This window comes from Phoenix dactylifera, chromosome 2 (genome assembly GCF_009389715.1).
Source record: "Phoenix dactylifera cultivar Barhee BC4 chromosome 2, palm_55x_up_171113_PBpolish2nd_filt_p, whole genome shotgun sequence".
Lineage (NCBI taxonomy): Eukaryota > Viridiplantae > Streptophyta > Magnoliopsida > Arecales > Arecaceae > Phoenix > Phoenix dactylifera.
In genome coordinates, this window is record NC_052393.1 from 16,697,942 (window position 1) to 16,724,520 (window position 26,579).

The 26,579-nt window shown below is 42.2% G+C and overlaps 2 protein-coding genes and 1 long non-coding RNA gene across 3 annotated transcripts; 2 read left to right on the top strand and 1 right to left on the bottom strand.

Annotated features, from left to right (window-relative positions):
• Positions 1–2,114: 2,114 nt before the first annotated feature.
• LOC103702746 (serine/threonine receptor-like kinase NFP) lies at positions 2,115–5,775 on the bottom strand. Its single transcript, XM_039123506.1, has 2 exons — positions 4,399–5,775; positions 2,115–3,180 (listed from the first exon to the last, which is right to left on the bottom strand). The coding sequence occupies exons 1-2, from the start codon at positions 5,620–5,622 to the stop codon at positions 2,443–2,445; spliced, it is 1,962 nt and encodes a 653-aa protein (XP_038979434.1). The 5' UTR covers positions 5,623–5,775; the 3' UTR covers positions 2,115–2,442.
• LOC120109895 lies at positions 5,717–24,532 on the top strand. The gene is made up of 3 exons (XR_005510652.1): positions 5,717–5,730; positions 14,568–14,573; positions 24,215–24,532. It is a non-coding gene; the product is annotated as an uncharacterized LOC120109895 (long non-coding RNA).
• On the top strand, positions 22,930–24,488 carry LOC120109894 (E3 ubiquitin-protein ligase RHA1B-like). Its single transcript, XM_039123507.1, has one exon. The coding sequence runs from the start codon at positions 23,136–23,138 to the stop codon at positions 23,724–23,726; it is 591 nt and encodes a 196-aa protein (XP_038979435.1). The 5' UTR covers positions 22,930–23,135; the 3' UTR covers positions 23,727–24,488.
• Positions 24,533–26,579: the final 2,047 nt, after the last annotated feature.

The window sequence follows — 26,579 nt, forward strand, 5'->3', positions numbered from 1 at the left end:
TGATCAAAGAACATAGCGCCAGGTTAATTGTTGCGGGGGGATGTCGTTCCTTTGAGGCCTCGGCATTCGGAGCGGAGCTCAGGGCTGCATGGACGGGGCTATCCCATGCGAGATATGTGCTGGAGGTGGATGGGATCATTTTAGAGGGGGGACTCTGCTGTCTTGATTGATCGCCTTCAGGTGGAGAGATGGGAGGTGGTGGAGCACCCACTTTTGTGCGACATGTGATGGATGCTACGGGGATGCCGTGCTATTTAGGTCAGGCACGTCCTTCGGGAGGCGAACCAAGTAGCTGATTGGGTCGCCTCCTTCGCTGCTTAGCATTCAGGGGAGTTTCTATAGATCCAGCAGTCTTTAGTTCCTTCTGTTTTTACTAGTATTCTTGTTAGTGATGTAGCTGGTCGTGTTCATGCGAGAGCAGTTTAAGCAGCCGAACCACCAAAAAAGAAAGAAAGAAAGATGGAGGTTCATTTCCCAAATTCTTCATGTTGTAGGGGTTTTTCCTTATGACATTTTAATTAGTTTTAAATTGTCTCCATCATGACGATCACAAGGTTATTCTGTTGGTTCCATCATAATTATCTGCAATTACCTTTGTTCCTTGTACATGACCATGATGAGGATCCTTCGTTATGCTTTCAAATTTCTATCTCATCCAGGTTATGCTTACTTTCAAAATCCAACCCAACAGAGACCGCTCATGGGACTCAATACCTTTCTTTCAATGGCTGTTCCTGAGGTTTCCTGACACGAGACAAGCTAGCCATTTTATCCCATTTGGTTTGTTGAAATAATCAAAAACATGCTTCAATAACCAAAAATCATCCATTAGAATAAGAACATATTTTGTTGTACTTCAAATTTGGCCTGAGGGTGACCACGCCGGGAGAGTCAAGGAAGCTACCAGCTGAAGCGGAGAAAGAGGAGCCACCTTCCGCACTACGGCATACCTGCACAAAGCCTCACCAGTGGTTTTGGTGAGGACCATCCGACGCTCAAGTTAGAGTGAATTTTAGTTGGTCCAAAAAGGATCCCCCTTGCATTACCTGATGGGGGCTATGTATAGTCCCTGTAGAGATGTCCAGATGATAGAGGTATGGTCCGTTCTCATCATGGGAGGGGATGGGTTTTAAACAGATGACGCGCAGCTAGAGCTTGCTTGAGGCATACAGCGTAGGCCGTTTCTGTGGACAGTAAGGCGTTAATAGGTGTGACGAGGTATGGCTGGAGCAGCATGGCGTTGTTGTTGGCTGTCGTTGGCCGGCAAGCAAAGCATAGCGCGGTGATGTGGTAATATACGGCCACGTAGGCGAGTATGGGCATGCACGTGGATGCAGTCATGGGCGAGACCGAGCTCGATGAAAAGCAGCATCATATATTTGGCAAGGTCGGCTTGGCGGGTGCTGAGGTCAGCCTCGCTTCTCCTATTCCAAGGTTTGCTCGGTAGGGCTATCGGGGCGCATCGGCGAATATAAGGGCGCCCCGAGCTCGGTCGGGGCCCATTGGCGAATATAAAGGGCACCCCGAGCTCGGTCGGGACGCGTCGGCGAATATAAGGACACTCCGAGCTCGATCGGGGTGCGTCGGCGAATATTCATGCAGTTGAAGGAGTTCTTTGGCTTACAGTTGATACAGCAAGGCATTCTGAGCTCGAGCACGAGACGTCATTATAAGCATCAGAAGAGGTTGCTGCGAGTCATAGCGGCGGAGAGGCCTGGTCAAGGTCGACTGAGCCTTCGACGGAGTTTGAGATTGAGCTAGTTTCATATAGGACTGAGGTTCTGTCCGATCGGAATGGGATGATAAGGCATGACGATCCATTGTCTTGTGCAGCACGATCCATCCCGGCCCCAGAAGCGGCCACATAGCCATCAGTTGTGTTACGGTACAATTGATTAATGGACAGCAAGGGATAAGAACAATTTATTCAAAAGACTTGCATTACCTTACACTGTAGACTGTAGTTAATTGTATCCGTTGAGAATAAAGAAAGTTATATCAGAATTTTTCGTCCGCTTTATAAATAAGGCCGAAGATTAGCGTTTTTCTTTACAAAATTGAAAACATTAACATATATGAAAGGAAATCGTACCATAACACAATTCCGAACAGGATAAGATGGAAATGGTATTTTCCTTAAATAAAGACAAGATTTTTATCATATTCTTGGAAAATCTCATACAGGATTATATAAATACACGGTAAACCCCAGCACAGATTTTGCATGGGAGATTGCCAAGGAAATCATTCATGATGGCAGGGTCCCCTTTTATTTTTCTCGGAAACCAACATAAGACTAGAAACATAAAAAGAAGGAGCTGACCCCTCGGGACTCAGCATAACCATTATAACAAGCACTAAGTAGGTACCAATTAGTTTATTTTGCTCTCGGGAGGGGCAAGCAGGTGCCGGAAGGGAGCGCCCACCCCAGTCGGGGTCGCTTCACCTCGCCAGGACCGAGACATCTTCGCTCCCAACCGAGAGTCCATCCCCGGAGTAATCCGAGAACTGCTCGTCGGCCTTGGACAGGGTATAGGCCACGTCCACCATGGTCGGCCGCTTAGACGGATCCCGCTGCAGGCACGCCTTGGCCACGTTCAGCACGGTCACCACGGTGTCGATGGGGCAGGACTGCTCCCTCAACACCGGATCCATCCAGGCGACCACATTCGCCTCCGTCCTCTGGAACACCACCTCCGCCTCCACCCACAGGGCCTCCCCCTCCTCGCTTACCGCCTCCTTCCCCGAGATCAGCTCCAACAGCACCACCCCGTAGGCGAACACGTCCATCTTGGTGGTGACCAGCCCGTCGGCGAGGTACTCGGGGGCGATGTAGCCCTGGGTGCCGACGATGTGGGTGGTGACCGCGTTGATGCCGGTCTTGGCGAGGCCGAAGTTGGCGATCTTGGCGTGGAGCTTTGAGTCCAACAGCACATTGCTGCTCTTGATGTCTTTGTGGACGACGCGGGGCCAGGTGTGCTCGTGGATGTACTGGAGGCCGTGGGCGAGGTCGAGGGCGATGCGGAGGCGGGAGCGCCAGTCGAGCCGGCGGGTGGGGGCGGCGTCGTGGAGCCACGAGTGGAGGGAGCCGTTCGCCACGTACTCGTACACCAGGTAGCAGGTGCCATCCTCCGGGTCGATGCAAAAGCCTTCCAGCTTCACCAGGTTGGTGTGGTTCACCTGATTGTCAATAATATTTTATTACACTTCCATCCGTGACCGGTGATGAAGGAAATCGAAGGCTGACCAAGTCAGGCCTCGTTCGCTTGGGGCATTCATTTCACCTTTTGTAATGATTCCGCTACTTTAACATCATTTTCAATGGGCATCATCATAGCCCGTGATTAGCTTTTGTATATTTGGGTCAGTGGATTCATTTTAATAGGCTGTTCAAGGGTGCTAAAAGTTCCAAACGTAGTGCATCTAGAAAGACAGTGCTCGGAACCAACTGCATTAAGCCAATGCTTCAGTGTCTAGTTGGAATAATTGTAATCGTCTCTCGATCTTTTTGAATAATTTATTTGTAAAATGGCAGGAAGGAGCCCATAGGCTAAACTTTATTCTGCAGGACTCTTGGCTGACTATGGGCATCAAGACTGTACAGATATAATATAAGATGTGGATTAAAGCCAAAGACACATTTGTCAATGAAAAACGTTAAGGGATGGAAGATGACTTGTCATGCACTGAGCCAGTAAAGAGATGACTATGTTAATTGTAGGATGAAAAGTTAGGCGGAAGCGTGGACATCAATAAGTCGTGCGAGGGAAATTATATGTAAGAGACAAATATAGTTGCTTAGCTAACAAAATTAATGTTTAGAGACTCACACAAATGCTTACTTTCTAATTGAGTACTCGACTGAGGACACCTTAACAAGCAAGCATAAACTAATTAAAAAAAATCAATCTAAAACAAGCAAATAAAGAAAAATCAAAATGGCTGAAGTCATCATCGATCATACTTAATTGACTATGTTTGATTAGATTCCAAAGTGACTATGGCTTTCATCATATGCCTGCCGTATCAACTCCAGCAAAGGCAGAGAAACGGGCTGATGATTTGGGAGGCCTACTAGAAAGAGCAGATATTTTTTGTCTAGGGGAGAGTTCTCTAAACGGGTGAAAGGAAGCTTACATTTTGACCTTTTGAAATGTATTCATATTAGGATTGTATGAGCCATCTATTATAGTAAAAAAAAAAAAAAACAAACTACCAAAAAGTCTAGTAGGTGATCGATGATGGGAATTGGCGTGTTAACTCGGTCCAATTTAAATCCAAGACCTTTTCCTACCGAGAAGTAGATAGATACAAAAGTGATTACTGAGAATACCTATGAATTAAACTAACAGTGAATATACTTGAAAATCAGGTCTAAATAAAAGAATATCTAAGTACCTTCTGCAAGATCTTGAGCTCTTCGCAGGCGTTCCACTTCATCTTCTTGATGGCGAACACCTCACCATCAATCGTCCCCTTGTACACCGTTCCCTGGATCAGACAGCTATAATCGAAATCAGACGTGGCCCGGCGCAGCTCCTCGATCTGGTAAAGCTTGTACTTGTCCAGCAACTCCGAGATGTCCGTCATCAGCTTCACATCCGACCCACTCCTCGCAAACCTCCTCTCCCCACCTCCCTTATTATTCCACCCACCATCCCCCTTTCTCTTTCTCGCTTCTCTCCTCCTCTTCTTTCTTTCCCCTAAAAACAGCACCAAGACCAACGCGAGCAAGATTGCGAAGAGTCCCATGCCGACTGCTAACCCCACGATGACTCCCGTCCTATCCCTCTTCTCGACGACGGTGGAGGATGGTGGTGGCGGGGGCGAAGGCGAAGGCGAAGGGGAGGACGAGTTCGATAGCAGCAGCGGGGGAGGGAACTTGGAAACGGGAATTAGAATCACAGAGAAATTCTCGACGGCTGTCTCCGCGCCGTTGAGCGAGATCAGAGACTGGACGGTGGTCCCGAAATTTGATGCGATGGAGGAGTAGGAATCGGAGGGCTGGAAGACGTAGCTGACGATACTGACGGTGGTGCTGCTGTTGTCGTTGATGAGGGTATTGGTGTTATTGGGGCACTGGCAGAAGATTGGGAAGACGGTGATGACGCCGATGGAGAGGTTGGTGGGGACGAGGGTGGGGTTGACGAGTTCGACGGCCTGGTAGCCTGTGAGGTTCTGGAAGTTGGTGGTGGAGAGGATGTAGAAGGTGTCGCCGCCTTTGATCTGGTAATCGACGAGGGCGTATGAGTGGTTGTCGACGCAGGAGCAGATGAGGGGGACGAGAAGGGGCTGGCCGGAGCTGAGGACGGCGGTGGAGTTGTCGGTGATGTTGCTGGCCCGGGCGATCGATAGGGTGCTCACGCCGAAGAGGTCACTGACCGAGGCCAGGTCGTCCCCGCCGCTAGCGCGGTACAGGGCGTAGGCGCGGCACGGATACACCGACCGGTTGGCTATGCAGGTGAAGCCGCGGCATGGGTAGACGGACTTCTCGGCTGCGCAATTGTAGTTGTCGGTTCCCGGGCGGGAGGATCCCGATTGGGCGTGAGATGACGGGAGTATTAGGGCGAGAAACAGGAGGAGGAGGAGGGGAAGAAGGGGGTGGGCACCGTCTCTTCTCATTCTTTTTTGGGTTTCTTGGTTGGTTGGGGGAGATCCGCAGCTTGCAGATGAGGAGATGATTTTGTTCTTAAGCAAAAAAGATATTTTAACTTCTTCTTAATGGCTTTCGTCATAGGTTTTTGGTAGCAGTCGGAGACGGGAGAGGGGAGTCGATTCAAAGTCAATGGTCTTCTGTCGCTGTCGTTTTGGAAACGGAACAGCGAAGTCCGCAAGCGGTGCGTATGTCATCAGGCGGACAAAGAGGTTGCAGGGGCCAATCCAGCCAGCTTTAGGTGACTCCTCCGGATGACCATAGCTTCTGGATCAATAGTGCCGCAGGAAAAATTGACCATCCAAGCTCTGGATTCGGCCGAGTTTTTGATAAATGGATCGATTGTCCAGCTCTATAAACTTTCTAGCGAAGCGCATTTGAGAAATTACCACACGGAACATTAAAAAATATGAGCTATCAAATCTTCGGCCAAAAATCATGATCGTGTCAACCACATTAGAGGGAGATGGCATGGTTCTTCATGAGACAAGTATTGAGTGCTCCAAGATTTTCTTCTTCTTTTTTTACAAAAAAAATTCAAACTATGGATCTAGAATTCAAATTTTGGTGCACTGATGGATGACAAATCGATATGCGTAGTAATTGCATATTTTATTGTTGTTAAATTTTGGTCGGTCATTCATGGATATTGTTGCAGCTTCGAATAAAAGAAAATTTTGATTGGGATTTCAGCAACTAACCATCGAAATGGCGGTTTACTGTCTGGAGGAGGATGAACTGATCACATTGATGGTTCATGTCGTGATAGAGCATGTAAGTCGTATGTTTGATGCATTGACCAAGTGTGTTGCTTGGTTTAGTGTTGGGTCGTTTATTAGCCTGAGGCACGTTAGGCATGTAATGCAGACAATGCTGGGAGATATAGTTCGGAGGTTATTCCTTTTTAAAAAATAACTTTTTATTTTTTAGGCTCCAAGATGTTGCTGTAATAATCCAGATTTTTGGATTTGTGGACCGGCCTGGAGTAGCCAAGCCCGACCCGAGCTGCCTTAGCTCACCAACCCATCCGTGCGCCAGCCCGAAGTGGCTAGGCCCACGACCCGCGATGCCTCCCATGCGTGGCACGTGAGGAAAAATTGGAGAAGAAGGAGACTTCTTCCTCCCGATCTCGATTGCAATCGAGCAGAATACCAGAAATTTTAAGGCAAACCGAAGACCGGATCTCACCTATTTAAAACCTCATCCTAGGAAAGAACGGCTCTTTAGAGTGAGAAACTCTGAGGAGAGAGATGATGCAAAAATAAAAAGAACAAGAATATATATATATATATATATATATATATATATATGATATGCTAATGATTCAGATAAGTAAGAACAAGAATAGTTTTATGATAGTTTTAGTATTAAATCATATTTTGATCATGTATGCTTGTGCTTGATAGTATGATGGGTGTATATGTGAGCATAATTTACACTTGCATAATCAGAGTAATAGATGTGGTGCTTTAGACTAACCATGTTATATTGATTACCCCGTCATAGGTGGAAAACATAGCCGTAGTTAGTCTACAGTCGGAAATAAAAAGAAATTGATGTGTGGATATAAACTGGATTATATGAATATGAACTTTGGGCTTATCTTGTTACCATGCCAGGCCCCATTACAGGGTGGAAATGTGAAATTATAGCAGGCCCCACCACAGAGTAGAACTGTGAAACTATAGCATGCCCTGTCACAGGCTAAAAATGTGAAACTATAGCAGGCCTTGTTACACACCGGAGATGTGATACCATAAAGCCACATCAGAGGCTGGAAATGTGACTAAGATTTGGCCCAAAGTCGAAAAGATAATTGATTCGGATCAAGTTAAAAAAAAATAGAATGAAAAGTATTGAAAACATTATTGAAGATTTATGAGATATCATGTGATATATCACTCTTGAGTGGCTGAATTTCAATTAATATCTTATATATATATATATGTATATTATTTATTCGAGTATTATTAGTAGCGGTTTATGATTTCATGATGTGTGCCATGATTTTTGGCTCTTTTTAAACTTATATTAGTAGGTCGGTATGAATGCGTGGAAATTTTTATTGGGCTGTAAAGCTTATAACTTCTTTCTTTTTTTTTCTTTTTCAGAGTTGCAAGTTGCATAGTATATAGCTATCCCAACCCCAATTGCTCTCAAGTGTCATGATCTTTGTTTTGGTTTGACAGCTCACATATGTCACAATCATAGTAGGCTTAAAAAGAAAAAGATAAGACTATTGGAAAATGATATTAGAATTACTGACCCGATTTCAATATTTAAATAGGCCATTATTATGAGAGGCCACTGTATAGTTAAAATTCAAGCTACCATCGATTTAGTGTCACGCGTTGGACCTAAAGCGTAATAGATGTCGCATACGTACAGGATAGACCATACAAACACACAAGGCTACTGATTAAATCATAATAATCTCAAAGTAATAATAATAATTCTTCAATCCTCAACTATTAATTTCATCAAAATCCAATCAAATTATTCTCATAAATAAATATCTCATAAAAATAGCATGCTTAATCTACTTAATCAAACACAGAGCAGAGATAATAACCACATTTAATAAACTAATTATAATTTTCCAAAGATCATTAGAAAATATACTTTGAAGCATTTAGTTACGTACTTTGCGAGCGAAACCAAACTACAAATTCAAATAATTTCAAAAATTTCTCTCAGAACCTAAAATTTCGACGAGCGCTCAACTAAATCTAGTGTGATCACCATAGGCCAAGATTGTTGGAAGTCAAGAGAAGAAGAAGAAACGAACCTGCGATAGTCTAACGGTGTTGATATGCAAAATCTATTGTGAGTGAGGTGCAAACGGTATGGAGGTCTTTAAATAGCAGCCGATGGAAGCTAGGTTTCCTAGCTCCGATATGAAAGCGAGATGGGGAAAGAGTCCATCTTCTACTCCAAGTTGAGCAATTTTTTTTTTTTTTTTCATTTCCTATCTCAACTCTTACATCTGAATCAATCGAGTAGACTAGGCTCACTTTGTTATTAGCTCGATTGGGTGTTATATTCTTCCTCCTTAAAAATTAATTCGTCTCGACCAACCCATCCACTATAGTACCCAGGCGCGATGTAGCTCTAGCTAGCAATGATAGTTGTGGTGATTACCTTGCACCCGGTCTTGCGCGGTGATCTTGGCATGGAGTTTGATGTCCAATGAGGCATTGCTGCTCTTGATGTCCTTGTGGACGACGCAAGACTGGGTGCAGTCGTGGATGGAATGGAGGCGGCCGCGCCACCGAGCGTGGAAGAGGTGGCGGGGCCGTGGAGCCGGTAGCGGAGGGAGCCACTCTCTGCCTTGTGGACGACGCAAGTTGCAGGTGCCTGCTTCCAAGTCGCTGCGGAAGACTTCCAAGCTTGACCTGGTTTGATGTGGTTCGTCCGTGTTTCCCGGCGGCGCCATGAGTAGGGATTAAAGAACGCAAAGTCGAGGCAATAAAGAAAGAGTGGTCGACAATAACGCTGCCAGGTCCGATCAAACGGAAAGCGAGGTCATGAACTTGTTGACGTGGACGTGGGAAATGGCAGTCTCCGTGCGGGTAGCCATCAAAGATGAAGGGATGGATGGCACTCAGGGCTTTTAATGGCTGGTGAAGGTGCCATCTGGATGTCGCCATGGGAACAACTGACAAGACTAAGGACCATTGCATCCGTGGCCGGCCGAACTTTAGTTTCACATCTAGCTGGTAAATGATGGAACTCAGTTCACACAATGGGCTAGTGGAACTTTCCAAGGGATTTATTAGATTCGAAGGAATGAAATAATTAGCTCTTAATCAGTGTCCGGCGCCCGTCGATCCGGGTGGATCGTTTGGTCTTCGGAAATTTTCGATCGCGGGTCGCTCCATTAGCCCGTGGTAATGATAAATAAATAAGTAAATAAATATTAATCAAGAAAAAAAATTAAAATTTTAAAAAAATGAAAAATATGACATTTTTACAATAATTATTTAATCATAAATAGTAAAATGTAAAAAATATTTAAATAATTGATTTATATATCTTTATTTTCCACTGAAGAGAAAAATATTTTATTTTTTATTGAATGAACGGATTACTCAAATGTCACAATTAAATTTCAAACTGTTTCATGACTAGCGTACTTTATAAATATAACAATATGTAATGGTGAACAAGCACCATATAAATCGCATAACTTTTAGAGATTAACTTTAAAATGGTTAATATTTTCATAAAAATAAATGAAATTAGAAGAAAATCTTGATAATCCTGCATTAAAAAAAGTGGCTTGGCGAAAGGACATAGCGAATACACCTTTAAAATTTATATAAATTTTTTTATGATAGTTAAGATAATCACTATGATATAGTCTTATAACAAAGAATGAGCACTCCCCAAGTGTATTCTCAAATAATCTTTTGAACAGTAGTCTCATTAAGGCTCTACTCCTTTTCACAGAGTGTGTTAGATTTGGAGAGCACTCCCAAAGCGATGCTTATCACTTATTAAATTATAGTAAATATCTAGACTTGCATTTGGTATAATATGTATCTAATTAATGTACATACAATACAAGTCCAAGCCGCACTGTTTGGTGGCCCAAATATAGCTTGATTTTGAGCTGGGCTAGAAATTTGTGATCAAAAACTTAGCTCAACTCAAAAATACGCAAGGAATGGCCGGGCCCGTCTGCTCGTGCATCACGAGGATGACCACAGCCAATGGCTCTAATATTATTACAACTTACAAGCGCCAAAGTAAATTGGCCAATTGGCTGAAGTTTCAGGCTTGGGCACGGTTTTAGGTCCATGGGACGGGGATGGTGAAAACTAGATCATTGAATTGCCAAATCCTTTGCTATCTACCAAATGCTAAAGATGATGACGGTCATTGAAGGACTTTTGGACTTCAATATAGCTTGGCTTCGGCTTGGTTGGGCTTCATTTTTGGACCAGCCTAGGATTTTTGGACTCCCTTCAATTTTTACGTCTGGTGGCGCTCCATGGCTCGTAATGAAGGCCGGGCTTGGTCTTTCTAATTAATTTTGCTTCTTTGCTCCGTATGGGATAGCACAGCGTATCACAGCCCTAAGCTCTAGCGTGTTTGCAAGTACAAATCTATAAGTAGCGGTGTTCACATAATTAACACGGTTGTCTGAAAAAAAAAAGGCACCAAAATTGCTATGAAGCCTCGGCAACCCTAGTGCAATTGTAATTCTCAGCAATAATATATCACCTTTGGCATGAATCAATCAAATCTAGAAAGGGCTTAATTATATTTATGTATAAAAAGGATAATATCCAAAATCAAAGAGTATTCTTTCTTGGTTCTATTCGTCACTTTTTACATCAATAATGCCCTCCAATTATCTTTAAAATATCTTAATTATTCCATTAAGTTTTTTGCCCATATTAACTACCACATGCATTTTTCTTTAATTTGACTCAAGACGGGGAAACAGATTGGACTCAATCACATTCTCATCTCTCTTCCCTTCGACTTGCACTTCATGTGCCTGGTTGTTAATAGTTAACGAGAGGTTAAATTTGTCTTGGGGGAAACCTACAATGCCATCTTATTTGTCATGCAATTATATTTCTTCGTTGTTGAACAGCTGCCAATCTTTTAAACAATTTCTTTTGTTGAGCAATAAATTATGGGACTCATTTATTGGCTTTAAGGCTAGTAATAGAGATAGGGAAAGTAAAAATACGAAAGTGAAAAACATGCAAATCAAAATAAAGCATGAACTCCAATTAGTTATTCTTTGAAGAGAAAAATGAACCTATGTCAAGGGAAAAAAAGATCTCGATATGTTATATCCTATTTAATCATGCATAAGCAAAAAAAAAACTAAATTATTAAACTACTTTTTCACTAGTTATTATCCATCTCCCATCTCCTTTTTTACATTTGTGTGGAATCTCCTCCCAGAAAACCTCTTTGCATGCAGCAAATATCAAGTTCAAGAATCAACGATACTTACACTTCTACAAATGGGAAAAAGAAAATTGCTAAGAAATGCAAAATAAAAAGCAAAAGGAAAAAAAAAATAATACAACTAGTACTAGAATATGTACTTATAGAAAACTGGATTAGTATCATGTTGTAACATATTGTATCGACACACGGTACATACATCGGTGCTGATCAAATAATGGAGGAGAGGAGGTAGATTGAGAGTCGGAGGTTACCAGGGTTAGAGCTCATCGATTGAGGCTACAAATCATCGATTCAGATGAGAGGTCGTTGATTGGGGGTTGGAGTCCTATCAGCCCTAGGTTGGTCAGGTTAAAACCAAAAGATTGAGTTAGAGATAGGCAGATGGAGTGAATTTACGCTTTGGAAACTAAAATCAAGTGCCTGTGAAGCTCACATGGAGAGAGAGATGCAGCAGTGGGAGGGCAGTGATAATGTGCCGCACAAATGTAACATAACAAGATAGGATTATAGACCTTGTTGGATCCTAAATGAGCTAGAATTAATCCATCTATAAGCTCTATGCTTACTTTAATTCTTTTATATTTAATTTCCTAGCATGTAAAATAAATGGCATGGTGGGCTTGAAATCAAGAAAAGCAAGATGGGACGGCCATGTATGTGTGCGTGTGTGTGTGTGTGTGTGTGTGTGTATTGGACCGGAGAAGAGGGGGCACAATTCATAAATAAGATCAAGAGCGGCCCTGAACTATTGTAAAAGACGAAAGGAACAGAAGAATTCCTATTTCATGTTGCCATTTTAGCTTGGGCCAACGTGATTTCAGCGACGGCTCAATTTGCACTCATTAGGCTGAGTTGGGCAACAAACCAAGTAAGGTTGCAGGTGTCTAGTACCATGGACTCATTTGATTCATGAAAAAAGAAGTAAGAAAAGTATGGTCAACTAAAAAATGAAGTTTTCAAAGAAAAAATACAGAAACTTACTTTCCAATGAAAATAAGATTTCTATAATCCATGAAAAAAAAAAGTCATGTAGGACATGAAAAAAATAGCTTTTCTATAGGATAATTTTATAAAAAAAACGTACTTAAGCTTTTAGATAATATGAAGTAAGTTCTTTTCTTTTATTAAAGGCATAACAAATATTTTGTATATTTTTTTTTAAAAAATAGATATTTAATCAAATATAAGTCATTCTGAAATATATCATTTTTTTCATGGTTAACTAAATATATAAAAATTACATTTTTCAATATTATTTTTCTTCAAAACACATTCTAATGAAGAAATTTATTTTTGGTGAACCAAATGAGGCCTAAGTGCCAAGCGAACGAACGGTAGCCTAGTCCAACTCCTTGGTACAAAACCCGTAGGTCTGTTTTTTTCTCCCTTGGATGATGCCCGAGTTAATATGCAGTCCCATAAGTTTTTTTTTTTTTTTTGCTAAAGCGGGCATTACTACACGAGTTCGAACACATCCAATAAAATTAAAAAATAAAATATCATAAAATATCTTAGACAAATCCATATTCTGAGTCCACAAATTTCAGAAATTTTGATGGCCTCGGACTTGGAAGCCCGCACCAATGTCAATGTCGCTACCGTGCGTCGCTCGTGAATCACATGCCCAGTTACCTCACGGCATTCCATAAACGCACGGCAATCTTGAGGCACGATTTAACATTTGCGAACCCAGGCGCTGGCTGACAAGCTGCCGGCCCAAACCTACCATTGGTTGAAAGAAAGAGCTCTTCCTTTTCGTCGAAGAAGGATGATTAGGACTAAATTGTCTGAAGCACGAGCTTATTCAACACCAGTATAATTGAGACATATTACCGTGTCCGAATAGGAAGAAGCCATGCAAAACGGGTTACCTCATCGCGTGCTGAATCAAAGCACTCAACAGCTATCATGAGTTCTATAATATGTATTGTTATAACTTGACTACTTGCACGGGCATTTTATGCAGTTCTTTTTTCGTTGGATAAGAATACACCGTGATAACTTTGTACCAAAGGGGAGGGAGGCATGACATGGAGGATTGGAAGGGCGATGTATAGAATTAAGTGGATGGTCGTCATAATGATAACGTTTGGTGACTACATGGAGGTTTCCTTCGGCTGTTGTGATTATGTTCGTATCCATGAGACTGGGCAGCATGGCTATTGTAACAATTTATTACCTCGTCGAAAAAGACTATCTGAAAAATTTTATTTAGATTTCTACCCGGCGAATAATCTATGTGGGACTAAATATATGCTCGCACGGATTCTCATATACTCTACTTGTTTAAGTCATGACGTCCTCATCAGGCTAAGAATCCAAATCCATTCAAATCTAATAACAAGCATTATAATCGGCATGTGGTCAGCCACAATAAACCTGTGTTGCAATGTTCCATAGTCTATATGGGCCGGACCCACTCTGATATCATTTGTAATAATCCATGACCTCATCTAAAATACAGGTGCTGTAATATTTTCTAATCCATATAAGCTATAGGCCGGACCCACTCTGATACTATTTGTAACAATAATGACTTCTTTTAAAATGCGGGCCTCACATACTCTTCTCTTTTAAACTCTGACTTTCTCGTTAGGCTAAGAGTTTAAATTTATTCAAATCTAATCGCAAGTATCACAATCGGCCCGTGGTTAGCCTCAATAAGCCTATGCTGCAATATCTCCTAGTCTAAATAAGCCATAAGCCAAATCTGCTCTAATATTATTTGTAACAATTTAGGATCTCATCTAAAAAGACTAATTAGAATGTATTATTTAGATTTTTTTGATTCTATATATCCATAAATTATCATATTTTTGTTAAAATATTCTTTCTATTTTCAAAGTGATCTACTATTCTATTCCGTTTGCGCCCACACATTTTGTCTGTCAAGTGGTTTAAATAGGGTCCAAGTTTAACATAAACTAAGAATATGGGTTTCTTGACTCCGGCTTTGTCTAAGTTCTTCAAATTTGAGACCTTAGTAGGTCTGTCAGGTTGGACAGGGTTTCAGTGATGATTATTTTTATAGAGAAACGAAGAAAAATGTTTGATGAGAACAATTGGGATCAGGCCCATCATGCATGAGGCACGGGCAATTGCTTGTGCTACTACTTGCCATTACATAAATAGCTAACAACTGGCAGGACATTGTGATATCTTGAACAGTAACTAAGCATGCTTTTTTTTTTTTTTTTCCCCCTTTCTTTGTTACCCTTTTTGTTTTCAAAACAACAGTTGGGGTACGACCAATTATTTGATAAGATACAATAAAAAATTTGGCCATGTGGCAAAACAGTACAGTATTTGTCGAGTCTCGAGCACACCAGTTACCACCTCCTTTCAATGGCAGGGTGAAATCTCTATGGAGATTACCTCCCATCAGTCACAAATCCTTCCCTCCTAGGAGCCGAACTAGCTGTATTTGCGAGCATAGGGAACCGCAAGAACAAATCTAAGGGAATAAAAAAGATGGGCCATTCAAATATAAGAACCTCAGGAAAAGATGAATTTACAGAGATATGATTTATCCTTCTCATCAGCATGACACTGAGTTACTGGTTCAATTAATATCATATTGAAAAAAATATATATATACATAAGACTTGTTTAGTTCACAATTTTTTTTTCTCATTGAAATATTTTTATAAAAAACTGATATCTAGATATATAATGCCTGAAATTTTTTTTTTTTATATTTGGTTGATTATAAAAAAGTAGCATATTGCAGAATGACTAATATTTAGTTGAACATTTACTTTTTTAAAAAATTATATAAAATATTTATTATAATTTAATAAAGAAAAATTATTTTATTTTATCTAAAAGCTTAAAAACAGTTTTTTTAAGCAAATTATATCAACTTGCACCTGATGGGAATTAGACATTTTCATATCCTATATTGTTTTTCTTTTCTATAAAATGTGGAACCTTATTTTCATAAAAAAATACTTTTCCATCCTTTTTTTAAAAAAAACTTCAATCGAACATAAGATACTTTTCTATTTTTTCGTTGACCATACTTTCTCCTTGCTCTTCACGCGAACCAAACAAACTCATAGTATTCCCCAATTTTGTTCCATATATAGATTCAAGAAACAACATTCAATAGTATTCCCCGATAATGATCTATGCATATAGATTCAACAAACAGCATTCGAAAATAGAATTCTGCCCATGTCTTTATGAATAACAAAAATGAGAAGTGCCCATCTGTTAGCTATATAACTATGATAAGAAGCTTGTCAGGCGTACATTTGGCTCCCAGTGGATATATAGTTGTTAGCTGCAAGTAATTGACGCATTAGTTCATAAGGCATCGTGTTTTAATCGGTAAGGCACGCATCAAATAAATTAATGAGACATTGGAAGGCCGTGGGGGTAGGGCTGTCAACGAGCCGAGCCGAGCCCAAGCCTGGGAGAGCTCGGCTCGGCTCGTTTCACAGAAGCTCAGGCTCGGGCTCGGGCTTGGGCTCGGTAACGAGCTCTATTTTGGGCTCGAGCTCGGGCTTGCTTGGCAAAGCAAAGGCTCGGGCTTGAGCTCGTAAAGCTCGTTTCAATTACGAGCTCTAGAACGAGCCCGAGCTCGGGCTCGAGCTCAGGCTCGGGCTCGATAACAAGCTATTTTTCTCTATATGATTAGATTTTTATGAATTATGGTGCTGAAATAAGATTTTTCAGTGGAAGACTAAAGCTCGTTTGGGCTCGTGAGCTGCTCGGGCTCGAGCTCAGGCTTGGGCTCGAGTGTAAACGAGCCTCATATTGGGCTCGGGCTCATTTGACTACCGAGCCGAGCCCAAGCAGCTCGGCTCATTAACAGCCCTACGTGGGGGTTGGAGGGCGACTTCAGGGCGACTGCTGGTTGCGGGCCCGGGTGATGGCGAAGAGCGGGAGGAAAGACCGGCAGCCCACGTGGGCGATTGGTCCACTCATTATATTCGTGCCGGCTTGATGTCTCAATCGGCCCATGAAATGGTGACGCGGAAATGGCACCCACGCTGATTAAGAACAGACTGAGCTCCCCCCCCCCCCCCCACACAATTTCTTTTTCCCACCAACCACTCTTTCATCTACGTTCAATGCAGCTAAATAACAATGCTTAGGTTGGAAGAAGGAGGGATGTGGTGGTGGGGAAGGAAAGGTCGAGAGAGGGGAAAAATTATGAGAGTAAAGTAAGGAAGATTAGGTGATCACAGAGGCGGCGGCGGCTCGGAAAGGAAGAGCTAACTAACATCCAAAATAGAGGTCAGAATAGATGAGCAGTGCAGGGAAAGGGAGAACATTTTGAAAAAAATCGAACTTTGAGGAGGCAATTGAAGGTGCTTATTTTCCATTCAGGCCTGCATTGCACTCTTTTTGCTTAAGGCTGCAAAGGGACCGAGGCCGGCCAGCTGAAATTCGATTCATATATGAATCGAGTTTGAATTTAAATTCAATTTTCTAGTCAATTTTCATTCATATCGAAGTAAATGAAATTCAAGATTGCTTTATTCATTTATTGAAATTTTGGAGCAGGATGATCAGGAAAAATCAAGAAACGAACCATTCGAAACATATATAAACTAGGAACTTGATTATATGTTAAATAAATCGCGCAAACATAACTGCATATGAAGATTCTTAACAACCCAATAACCATATATTTAAAGAAACTAATGGCTGGCTAATAGAAGGATATTAGTTTCTTGAATTCAAGTAAGGTTGTGATAATTATTTTAGGTTGCTTCAGGTTCAGTTTAAGTCACCAAGTCAATACCCGAACCATTTGTGAAGCAGATCACATTCTTCAATAAAAATCGATTGAAGCCAAGTTCTAGCACCTTGATTAATAATAGATTGTGTTATTCTCAAATACATTTCAATCCACGAGTAGATCAATCCAATTGGCATGCATTCGAAGTCGTGTTCTTTCGAAATGTTGTAATGTCGCCTTTGTGCTTGCCCAAGCAAAATACCATGATCAGTAAGCTGGGACGCTCAATGTGCCAAGCAGCATCGGCACTTTCAGCAGTATGCTTTCTATCTCTACTTTTTGAAAGCATGACCAGGCAACTGTTCATGAGAACCATAGTATTATTCACTCAGCAGCTAATATAACAAACATGGGTGTGTATAAGTTGAAAAATATTCCTTTGGATGTCTGTGGGTTGGGGGACATTTACTTGAACGTTTCGTTATTAATAGAGTTTAAAGGTCAAGTACTAATATTACCTCAAAAAACAAACAAAAAAAAGGGTCATGTGCTAATATATCTTAGGCCTTGTTTGGGTATGGACACCGACAGCTGGATCCCTAATACATCATTTGTCGAATTGTGAAAGGGTTGAAGAGATGGCATGGAATGATGAGCAGTCAATTCATGATATGGGAGAGGCGCCAGATCGACGCTTTAATTCTAGGATTTGCAAGATACCGTCAATCAATTTTTTAATTGATTTCATATCAAAGATATCTAATGGAAAGATCTTCCTTCTCGAGGGCTGTCTAATTTTTCCTTTCATTAATTGGCTTCTTTTCTATCCGTGTGACAATTCGTAGTAGAGACATCGCAGCATATAAATGTTGGATCTGTAAACAAGCTCTAAGATTTCTGCTGCAAAGATAAATTGTGCTTTGTTTCTTAGTAGCTCACTTGCAGGAAAATATCTCTTTCTTTTTTTTCTTTTTTTTTTTACGTGGGAAAAACTAGATGACTGAGCCGCAGATGATTAGCGACCTTGGCGGTGAGAGGGCAGGGAACCAGTACTGATGGTGGTTCGAGCTTTTGATTTTCTTGGTTTCTGAGAATTTTGGCTGTTTGTATCCTGAACATAAATTCATCAAGAAAAAGAAGGAAAAAAAAAAGAAAGGGTGATATCTTAATGGAGATGCTAGAATCATGGAAGCTAGGAGAAGGATACAGACAACTTTCGTCATTCTCACATCAATACTTCCCCTTTACTCCAACCCTCTGCTACATGAAATCGATTTAGCTTGCTAGTGTTAGTGAGGGCACGGTGATTGCATTGCATGCGCACCTCCATTATTGATCAGTGTGAGACGTGAGGCGTTTGCCGTGCCAATGACGAGGCAAACTGCTTCCTTGGTACATATTATACAAATGCTTTAATAGATGTTGTGTATGTGGGAGCGAATCTCTCACTTTCAGGTACATGATTTCTCATGCCTTAAATAATATATATATATATATATATATATATATATATATATATATATATATATATATAAAATAACAATAATTTATCATATTTTATTTTAATTAAGTTTAATTAAAAAAATATATTTATTGATAAAATGCTCTGAGAGGCAAAATTGATCGTCCAGCCCGCAACTAAAATGCGGCCCAGTTTCGGCCCAATAAACGTCAACTCCAATCGGCTGAATACTCACTTCGGCCTAAAGTCAGCTCGACTTCGGAACTCCGCCAAAAGCTCCACCAACTTCAGATATTCGCCGATTTCCCCGACCAAATTCGGGGTGCCTCTAGTATTCATCGACTCCTCCGACCAAGCTTGAGGTGCCTCCAGTATTCGCCGACTCCCTTGATCAAGTTCGGGGTGCCTCCAGTATTCGCCGACTCACCCTGACCAAGCTCGGGGCGCCTACCTTAGCAGTACGCCCGACCTTCGAGCTTGGAGCGCTCCACCGAGCACACCTCGAAATCCGGAAAGGCGAGCTACTCTCAGCACCCATCAAGCTGACCTCGTCAAACGCATAATGCGACCTCTCAACAAGCTCGGCCTCGCCAACGACCGCACCCATATGCGTGCCTACGCCCACCTACGTGGCCGTACATTGCAACACTACTAGCCACGTCTCCATAGCTGGCTTTCAACAGTCGGACGACACCTTGACTACTCCGGCCATACCCTGCTGTGACTGTCAACACCCTACATTTTTTAAGAACGGGCAGTACTACACGCCACCAACCAGCCTAAGCTGTGTGCCATCCGGCTCAGAGCCACGCACCCTCATGATGAGGGCTGACAGTGCCTCTGTCATCTGGGCCTCTTCATTGAGACAAAAAATAGCTCGGTCAGGTAACTTCTAAGAGACTTTTGGCTGGACCAAATTTATTCCTCTAATTTGATCGTCAGAGAGTCCCCACCGAAAATACCAATGAAGTTTTGTGCATATCCACGACGGTTGCACAAGAGGTGGCTTTCTCGATTTATCCGACGTGGTCACTCTCGTACCAAATTTGAACCACAACACTCATATTAAATTTTTTTTCAACAAACAGCATGATACGAATCAAGTCCCGAGACTCATTAGTATGATCGATGGATGACTTATTGAATTCGGTGCAACGGCTTGCAAAGCAGTGAACATCTTGTCACGAACTCCACCATTTATCATAGTCTTACCATCGTTCCCACAATTAGACAGTCCACACCGTCCATCAAATACCGAGTTGCCACCGCGCTCTACCCGTACCCCTACCAGAAGGCCGGACTCATTGAACTAAGAAATTATCAAATGGATCAGTTCGACCACAAATCTAGAATAAAATTATTTTATTTTTTTATATTTTTATGTATAACAGTAATCTGTTCTAGGATAATTTATTTTAGATCCATGATGGCCGCCTTCATCTGTCCCTTCCCTTTTTTCCCCCCCTCCATTCTGCCACACCAACAATGCCAGCTAAGTCACCGTATATTTGGCATTTGCCCAACAATATGAGTTGGTGGGGCCGGTTTCTATGGAATCCAAGACGGCTAAGGTACGGATCTATTGGGCGTAAACGATCCACAAGCTGCTCGTAATCCTATGCAGTAAGAAAGAGACGACGTGTTCATGTGAAAGCCAGCGAGACCACGCTGGCCTTTTTCTTCGCGCCAGAGCTGGCTCTCTGAGTCATCCCTCGAGTTGGGAGTATCTCCTTGTTTTTTTTTTGTTTTTTTGATGAAAGGGTTGTATCTCCACTTACTATTTTGGGAATGCAAACTCATGATGCTTCATGTGATTCTCTGCGTCCATAGTACGGGATGTGGGAGATATGTCTCCGTAAAGAAGGGTAGAACGGCAACAGTTTTGAGGATGCAGCTTGGTTGAGTCACATGGGATCATGCCTCATGTCACAGGTTCCATGACCATAAGAACAGAGAGAGACGGAGAGTATTATCTTGTCTACAAGCTTATCCTAACGAGGTTGGGAAAGTTTGGGCCAATAAGTATTTAGAATCATGTGATTCCAGATCACTTCTGTTTGACTACCACGAAAGTTCTTTGTTATTGATTTATCTCTGCTACTTGTTCTTGTTAATTTAGCTTTTACGTTATGCTGTGTAGTTGGCGGAACTAAATTATATACGTAGAAACTTAGGGAAACACCTACCATATGTTTTCTACTTCCAAGTCAATTAAAGGGTTGCGTGTGTATACAGTTACGTTGAAACTTAACTTGGGGGTTCTTTTAAGGTGATGTAGTAGAAATATTTGAAGACTTTATCTTGGAACAGAGCGGGTTTGGCGCAAATGGAAGGGGGTTGGTGCGAAATAACCCCTAAAACGTCAATGGTGAATAAGAATTTTGAGTTGCCTTGAAAGATAAGAATATAAGATTTTGGAGTTAGTGAGGTTAATGAGCATGCGAGAAGTCTATCTCTATTCTTGCTTTCTGTGGGCAGTTAGAATGTGCGGCTGTTTCAGTCGAATCACTATTTTGGCTGTCTGCCTTGCTAGAGAATTTCACAGAGCTAACAAATGTGAGGTCTTATTCTTCCTCTAGTCTTTTGATAGTTCCCTCCACCTGGAATATTTAAGGTCAATTTTGGTCTGCTGGATTCTTAACCAAAGATTACAGGGGCACTGTTCTTCGCGCAACCAGTCTTAAATTGTCTAAATGAGGCAGAGCTAATAGCTACTTGGGATAAAATTTGGTATACCACTCAAATGCTCACAGGGCGATAATGCCTTACTCCATTTTGGACGATCCGTATAGCTTTTACCCGTTTCCTTGCCTCTCATGCTTTTAATTAACGAAAGTTTGGCTAATAAAAGCTTGTAATCATGTGCAGAAAGATTATTTTTATATTTTGAATCTATGATACCAAAATCACGATGAAGTAACGTTATTGCTGCGTTAAATCTCACACTCTTGCCCGTTACATCTCCACAAGGTTCTTATTTGACATGTCCTCCAGCCTTCCTGGTTCATTCACTAGTTTGTTCATTCGCTCTAGTTTATAGCTAAAAATGAATCCCAAGCTCGGCATGGTACAATGTTTGAGTGCCCAATAATATGCCTCGGCACGCATATATTAAAGAGAGAATTGCAATTGCTCTACTTCATTTGTCTCGATCTGAAGCTGGGAGCTGCAGTGGCTTAATTTATTCCAGCTGAAGACATTCTTGTTTGATGTTCCCATCACAGGTCAAGGTCGTGTTTCAGGGGGGACTACTTCCCGGAGCTTCTCAGTGCAGCAGCCCTGACCTTACCGACAGCATCACATAGGTGCACCGTGAAACCATCTTACCCTTCCGATATGTGAACTTAGAAACAAATCCTAGACCTGACCACACTGTGAACAAACTCCGGGGAGCAAAATTCTGGCCTGAAATACCTAAAATAGTTGAATGAGACAAACAATCTGACCTTGCAAGCGTATCTAACAAGCTATGATGGTTCTCCAAATTTTTTGCCAACATCAAAACTAAATGCATTCAGGTGAGACACGTTCATGTCCAAAGACCGCATGCAAATCTCCAAAATCCATAAATGCTCTCCAAGATGACCGCTCCCTCACCAATGAAGCAAAGACTAATAATAATTTAGAAAATAATGATTTTTTAGACGTATCCATCAGCATATAATGCAGGCAGTAGCCTCTCCCATCAAGGCAACTCATTTAAAATCTATTGTAGATCAAGCCGAGTGGTGCTCCGGCCCCCACGGCACGTCACTATTAGTCTGAAAGAAAAAGAGAGAGACAAGAAGATGATTAATAATCTACAGTTCTCTTAGTCTAAAAGAAAAAAGAAAAATCTTCAGCCCAAATACGATCAAAGTTCGTAGATTTTCTAAAGCTACAAAATGAGACATGAATGATGTAGAATATTAACAAAGAGGAGACGGGGACAAAAAACAGTTCCAAGAGCCAGGAAACAGGAGAGAAGGCTTCAGTTTTTGTTAAAAAAAAAAAGTCGTTGGTGCTCGTGGAAAGCGCACCTTCCTGTAACCATCCCCATCCAAGCATCAAAAGAAAATCTAACAAAATATTATACGACCCCACAGCTCGTTCTTCAACAAATCCCCACCTATTCTATAAGAATAATTCTGCCACTGCATTCACATGGCATTTCCGCGTCCCCACCCTCCCCCCCCCAAAACCTCTGCATAAAAGCAGCCCAGCTTGCAGCTTGCAGCAACCCCGGCATCATTACTCCCATCCCGGAGTTGCAGGAAACGGAAGAGCGAAAGAGAAGTGATCAAGTCTCTCACAACCCAAGCCCAATTCCAAGAGGATCTGAGGAGGGGAAGGAAAGGCGATCCTTTTCCCAGGTGATTGAAGTTGGAGTTCCCGGTTGAGCTTAATATATAATGGGATTCCCGGTTGGCTACTCAGAGCTGCTCCTCCCCAAGCTCCTCCTCCACACGGTCTTCCTCCTCGGCTTCGTCCGGCGCGTCATCTCCTGGATCTTCACCGCCGTCGGCCTCGGCGACCTCCTCGACTCCGACATCCCCTGGGTTGACCCCCCTGCCCCCCACGGCCACGGCCAGCACCACCGCCCGGAATTCCGGTCGGCGTCGGCGATGCTGATCCAGGAGGTCCTCCCCGTGGTCCGGTACGAGGAGCTGGCGGGGGAAGGGCAGCACCTGGGGGACAGCTGCGCGGTGTGCCTCTACGAATTCGAGGCGGCGGAGGAGGTGCGGCGGCTGGCCAACTGCCGCCACATCTTCCACCGCGGCTGCCTTGACCGCTGGATGGAGCATGACCAGCGGACTTGCCCGCTCTGCCGCACGCCGCTCATCCCGGAGGAGATGCAAGACTCCCTCAGCGACCGCCTTTGGGCCGCCGCCGGCGTCCCGGACTCCTTCTACGACTACTACTATTCCTCCTTCCCTTCTCCTCCTCCGACGCCGACGCTGCTCGTTCACCACCAGCTTCAGCTTCTTTCCACTAGTATATAAATGGCATACGAGAAGGAATCTGGAGCGGCCAATTGTACATAGCACGCTCGCGGAAACCAGAATCTCTCCACCACAGCAGCAGCAGCAGCAGCAACAACAAAAATAAACAGATAGAAGATCGAGAAGGAAAGAGAGGTGGTCGGAAATTACGTGTGTGTTCCTTGGAATTTGGATTTCTGAACGCTAGAATTGGAATTCGATATGTAGCATGCAAAGGGTTTGTTATTGTTTTAGTCTGTAATTTCTGAGGGCCAAGATCGCCACAGATAGTAATGATAGCAAGGGGTGTCAAAAGAACCTCAAGAGAGAATAATTTTTCCGACGAGTGTTTCGAGGAATTGAGCACGGTGATCCAGCGGGGAAATGGGGGTAAACAGGGAGGCAGACAAAGCAAGAGGGGGGCTTTTCTTTGTGCTTCGGCCTCCAAACAAAATTTGCGTCTTGACGGAAAAAGGATTGACATAGAGTTTTCGCTTTTTAGATCGAAGGCTGGAACAGCCTCAATTCCTCTCTCACTCACGATGAAAGCTAAGAGCTTGCTCGAAGACAGCCCAACTAGGGGATGTCGACTTCTTTTTGTTGAATTGATTCAGGCGCTTACTTAAAGGTAGGCTCCAAAAGTCGCAAGATCATGCCGAGAAAGTCGAAAAGCCACAGGCTGTTCTCCCACCAGAGAAGTTCATCTAGAGAAAGAGTAGGGAGGAACAAGCTGTCGATATTTGTTTATCTTCCTCTATCTATAAAAAATTATTATTTTTTCCATTGCTGAATGATTTTTTAATTCCAAAAGCAAACAAGTTGAAGTAGTTCTTTGATTATTTGCTGTCCTCACATTTTTGTCGGTATCAAAGAAGATAACGATCGAGCTCGCCCGAGGCCTCGTCTATCATGCTTCTTCCATCAATTAGAGTGGCGGCTACTGTTCCTTAACATCCTTTGCCGCCAGCCTTGGATTCCTTGTGCCCAATTCAGCCAAAGGATATTGCAATAATCTACGGCTCGGCTTTCTCAGATCTCAAATGTACAGTTTTAAACTTCGTGGCAAAAAGCCCGAATATAACTCGAACCACACAAGGAGTTCTCATCATCCCCACCTCGATTTAAATTCTGTAGAACGGATGCACAATAAGAACCTCTTGCTCACAAAAAAATGTTCAAAGTCGAGCTACCATGTTTGCAGCCATCTTGCAATCCAACGAAACTGACATTTTTTTTTTGTTAAGAAAACTCTTATATTCAAGCTCTTGCAGCCAAAGCCGTTGAGCGGAAAAAATCTAGTTCTGCTTGTAGGATCCTCTGCTGTCATTCCCATCCCGGAAAACCAATGTCATATCTAATGGCGCCGTTGGCATTTATATTTCAATGAAGTTTCTAGGTACTGCCAGCCATTTGATCCAGGTCGCCTCCGTCCTGCGAGACTCTATTTTAGAGTATGGTAGGCTTGAAATCTCCCACCAACTTCCGAATCCTCCAATGGATAACGCTGCATAATTTCTGAACAAGCATACGTTCCTCGTACAACCTTCTCTCATATATTAAAAAAATCCCTCGTACATCCCATGTCTTAGTATCCACCAGGGATCCTTTCAAGAGATCCCAAATGGCCTTTGTTCTTTATTTTGTTTTTTTACTGGTCATTAAATCACCTCCGCTCCTTCACAATTAGAAACCATTAAATGCTTTCAGTCTCTCTGATAGCTTGGATACCGTCCAAACTGAAGTGTAGTCTCCAAAAGGAGTTTCCGGTGACCGGCGCAACTCGAGCAATAGTCCACAGAAGAGGTCACATCGTGGGCACCACAGGCATCTTCCTCGTAGCTTTCTAAAGTTCACGAATCTCTTCATGGTAGCTAGCAAGAATATGCGCGCTTAATGATCATCAGATTCCATAGTCACCAAACTGATGCATCAACGTCATGATGGAAAATATGCTTGAGATCTTGCTGCACTTGCTCGACTTCATGTATTCACCATGTTCCGCACAATGATTTCAGTTTTGACTAAGAAGTTAGCAAGGCTTCTAGCAGGACTCCATGAACTTCCAACCTTCAAGCCCTTAGTACCTTTCCGCTATTGAGCATGTTCATATTTACATTTTACCGTTCTCATCCATGTACAACCCCAACAACAAAGAATTTTACCAGGTTGCTTCATTACAAATGTATCTGCACTGCCTTAGGCTTAAGAAAATCTAGAAATGTGAGTCTCATCCAAATATACAGTCACGCACCATGACCACATCCAAAAAAGTTATTCAGAATGTATTATTTAGATTTTTTTGTATTATATAAATATTTAAAATGTACATGGTGCATAGTCAGTGTAGGACTAAACACACGCTTGCACAGATCCTCACATACTCCCTCCATTTAAGTCCTCAAGTTCTCGCCATGCTAAGTATCCAATTCCATTCAAATTTAATCACAAACATCATAATCAGCCCATGGTCAACCTTAATGCAACTGTGCTGCAGCATCTCTTAATCCACATAAGACATGGGTTGGATCTGCTCTCGTACCACTTGTTACAACAAAAGATCTTTTCTAAAAAGACTAGCTAAAAGATATTATTTAGATTTTTTCGATCCTGTATAAGTATCCAAAATACATGCTCACACGAATCCTCATATTTACGAAGATTCTTACTATTTTCCTCCATCGGAGTTTCCTAACTGCCTTGTTGACCGGACATCACATGCAGGGAAATAATAAGGAAATAGCTAGCAACAACAGCTTACCAAATTAATCATAAGGCAACTTCACCACTTCTTCGAGATTACCACAAAAATAGTCTATGTTTTCTCCATTAAATCCCCAAGTACACATTTGTTCTTTCTTAGGCAGTTCGTTGCTC

What these genes read in the sequence shown, in the direction of transcription:
- LOC103702746 (XM_039123506.1), bottom strand. Translation starts at nt 5,622, where the DNA reads ATGAGAAGAGACGGTGCCCACCCCCTTCTTCCCCTCCTCCTCCTCCTG. An exon ending in AGCTCAAGATCTTGCAGAAG is followed by an intron (nt 3,181 to 4,398) that starts GTACTTAGATAT and finishes ATTGACAATCAG; the next exon opens with GTGAACCACACCAACCTGGT.
- LOC120109894 (XM_039123507.1), top strand. Translation starts at nt 23,136, where the DNA reads ATGGGATTCCCGGTTGGCTACTCAGAGCTGCTCCTCCCCAAGCTCCTC.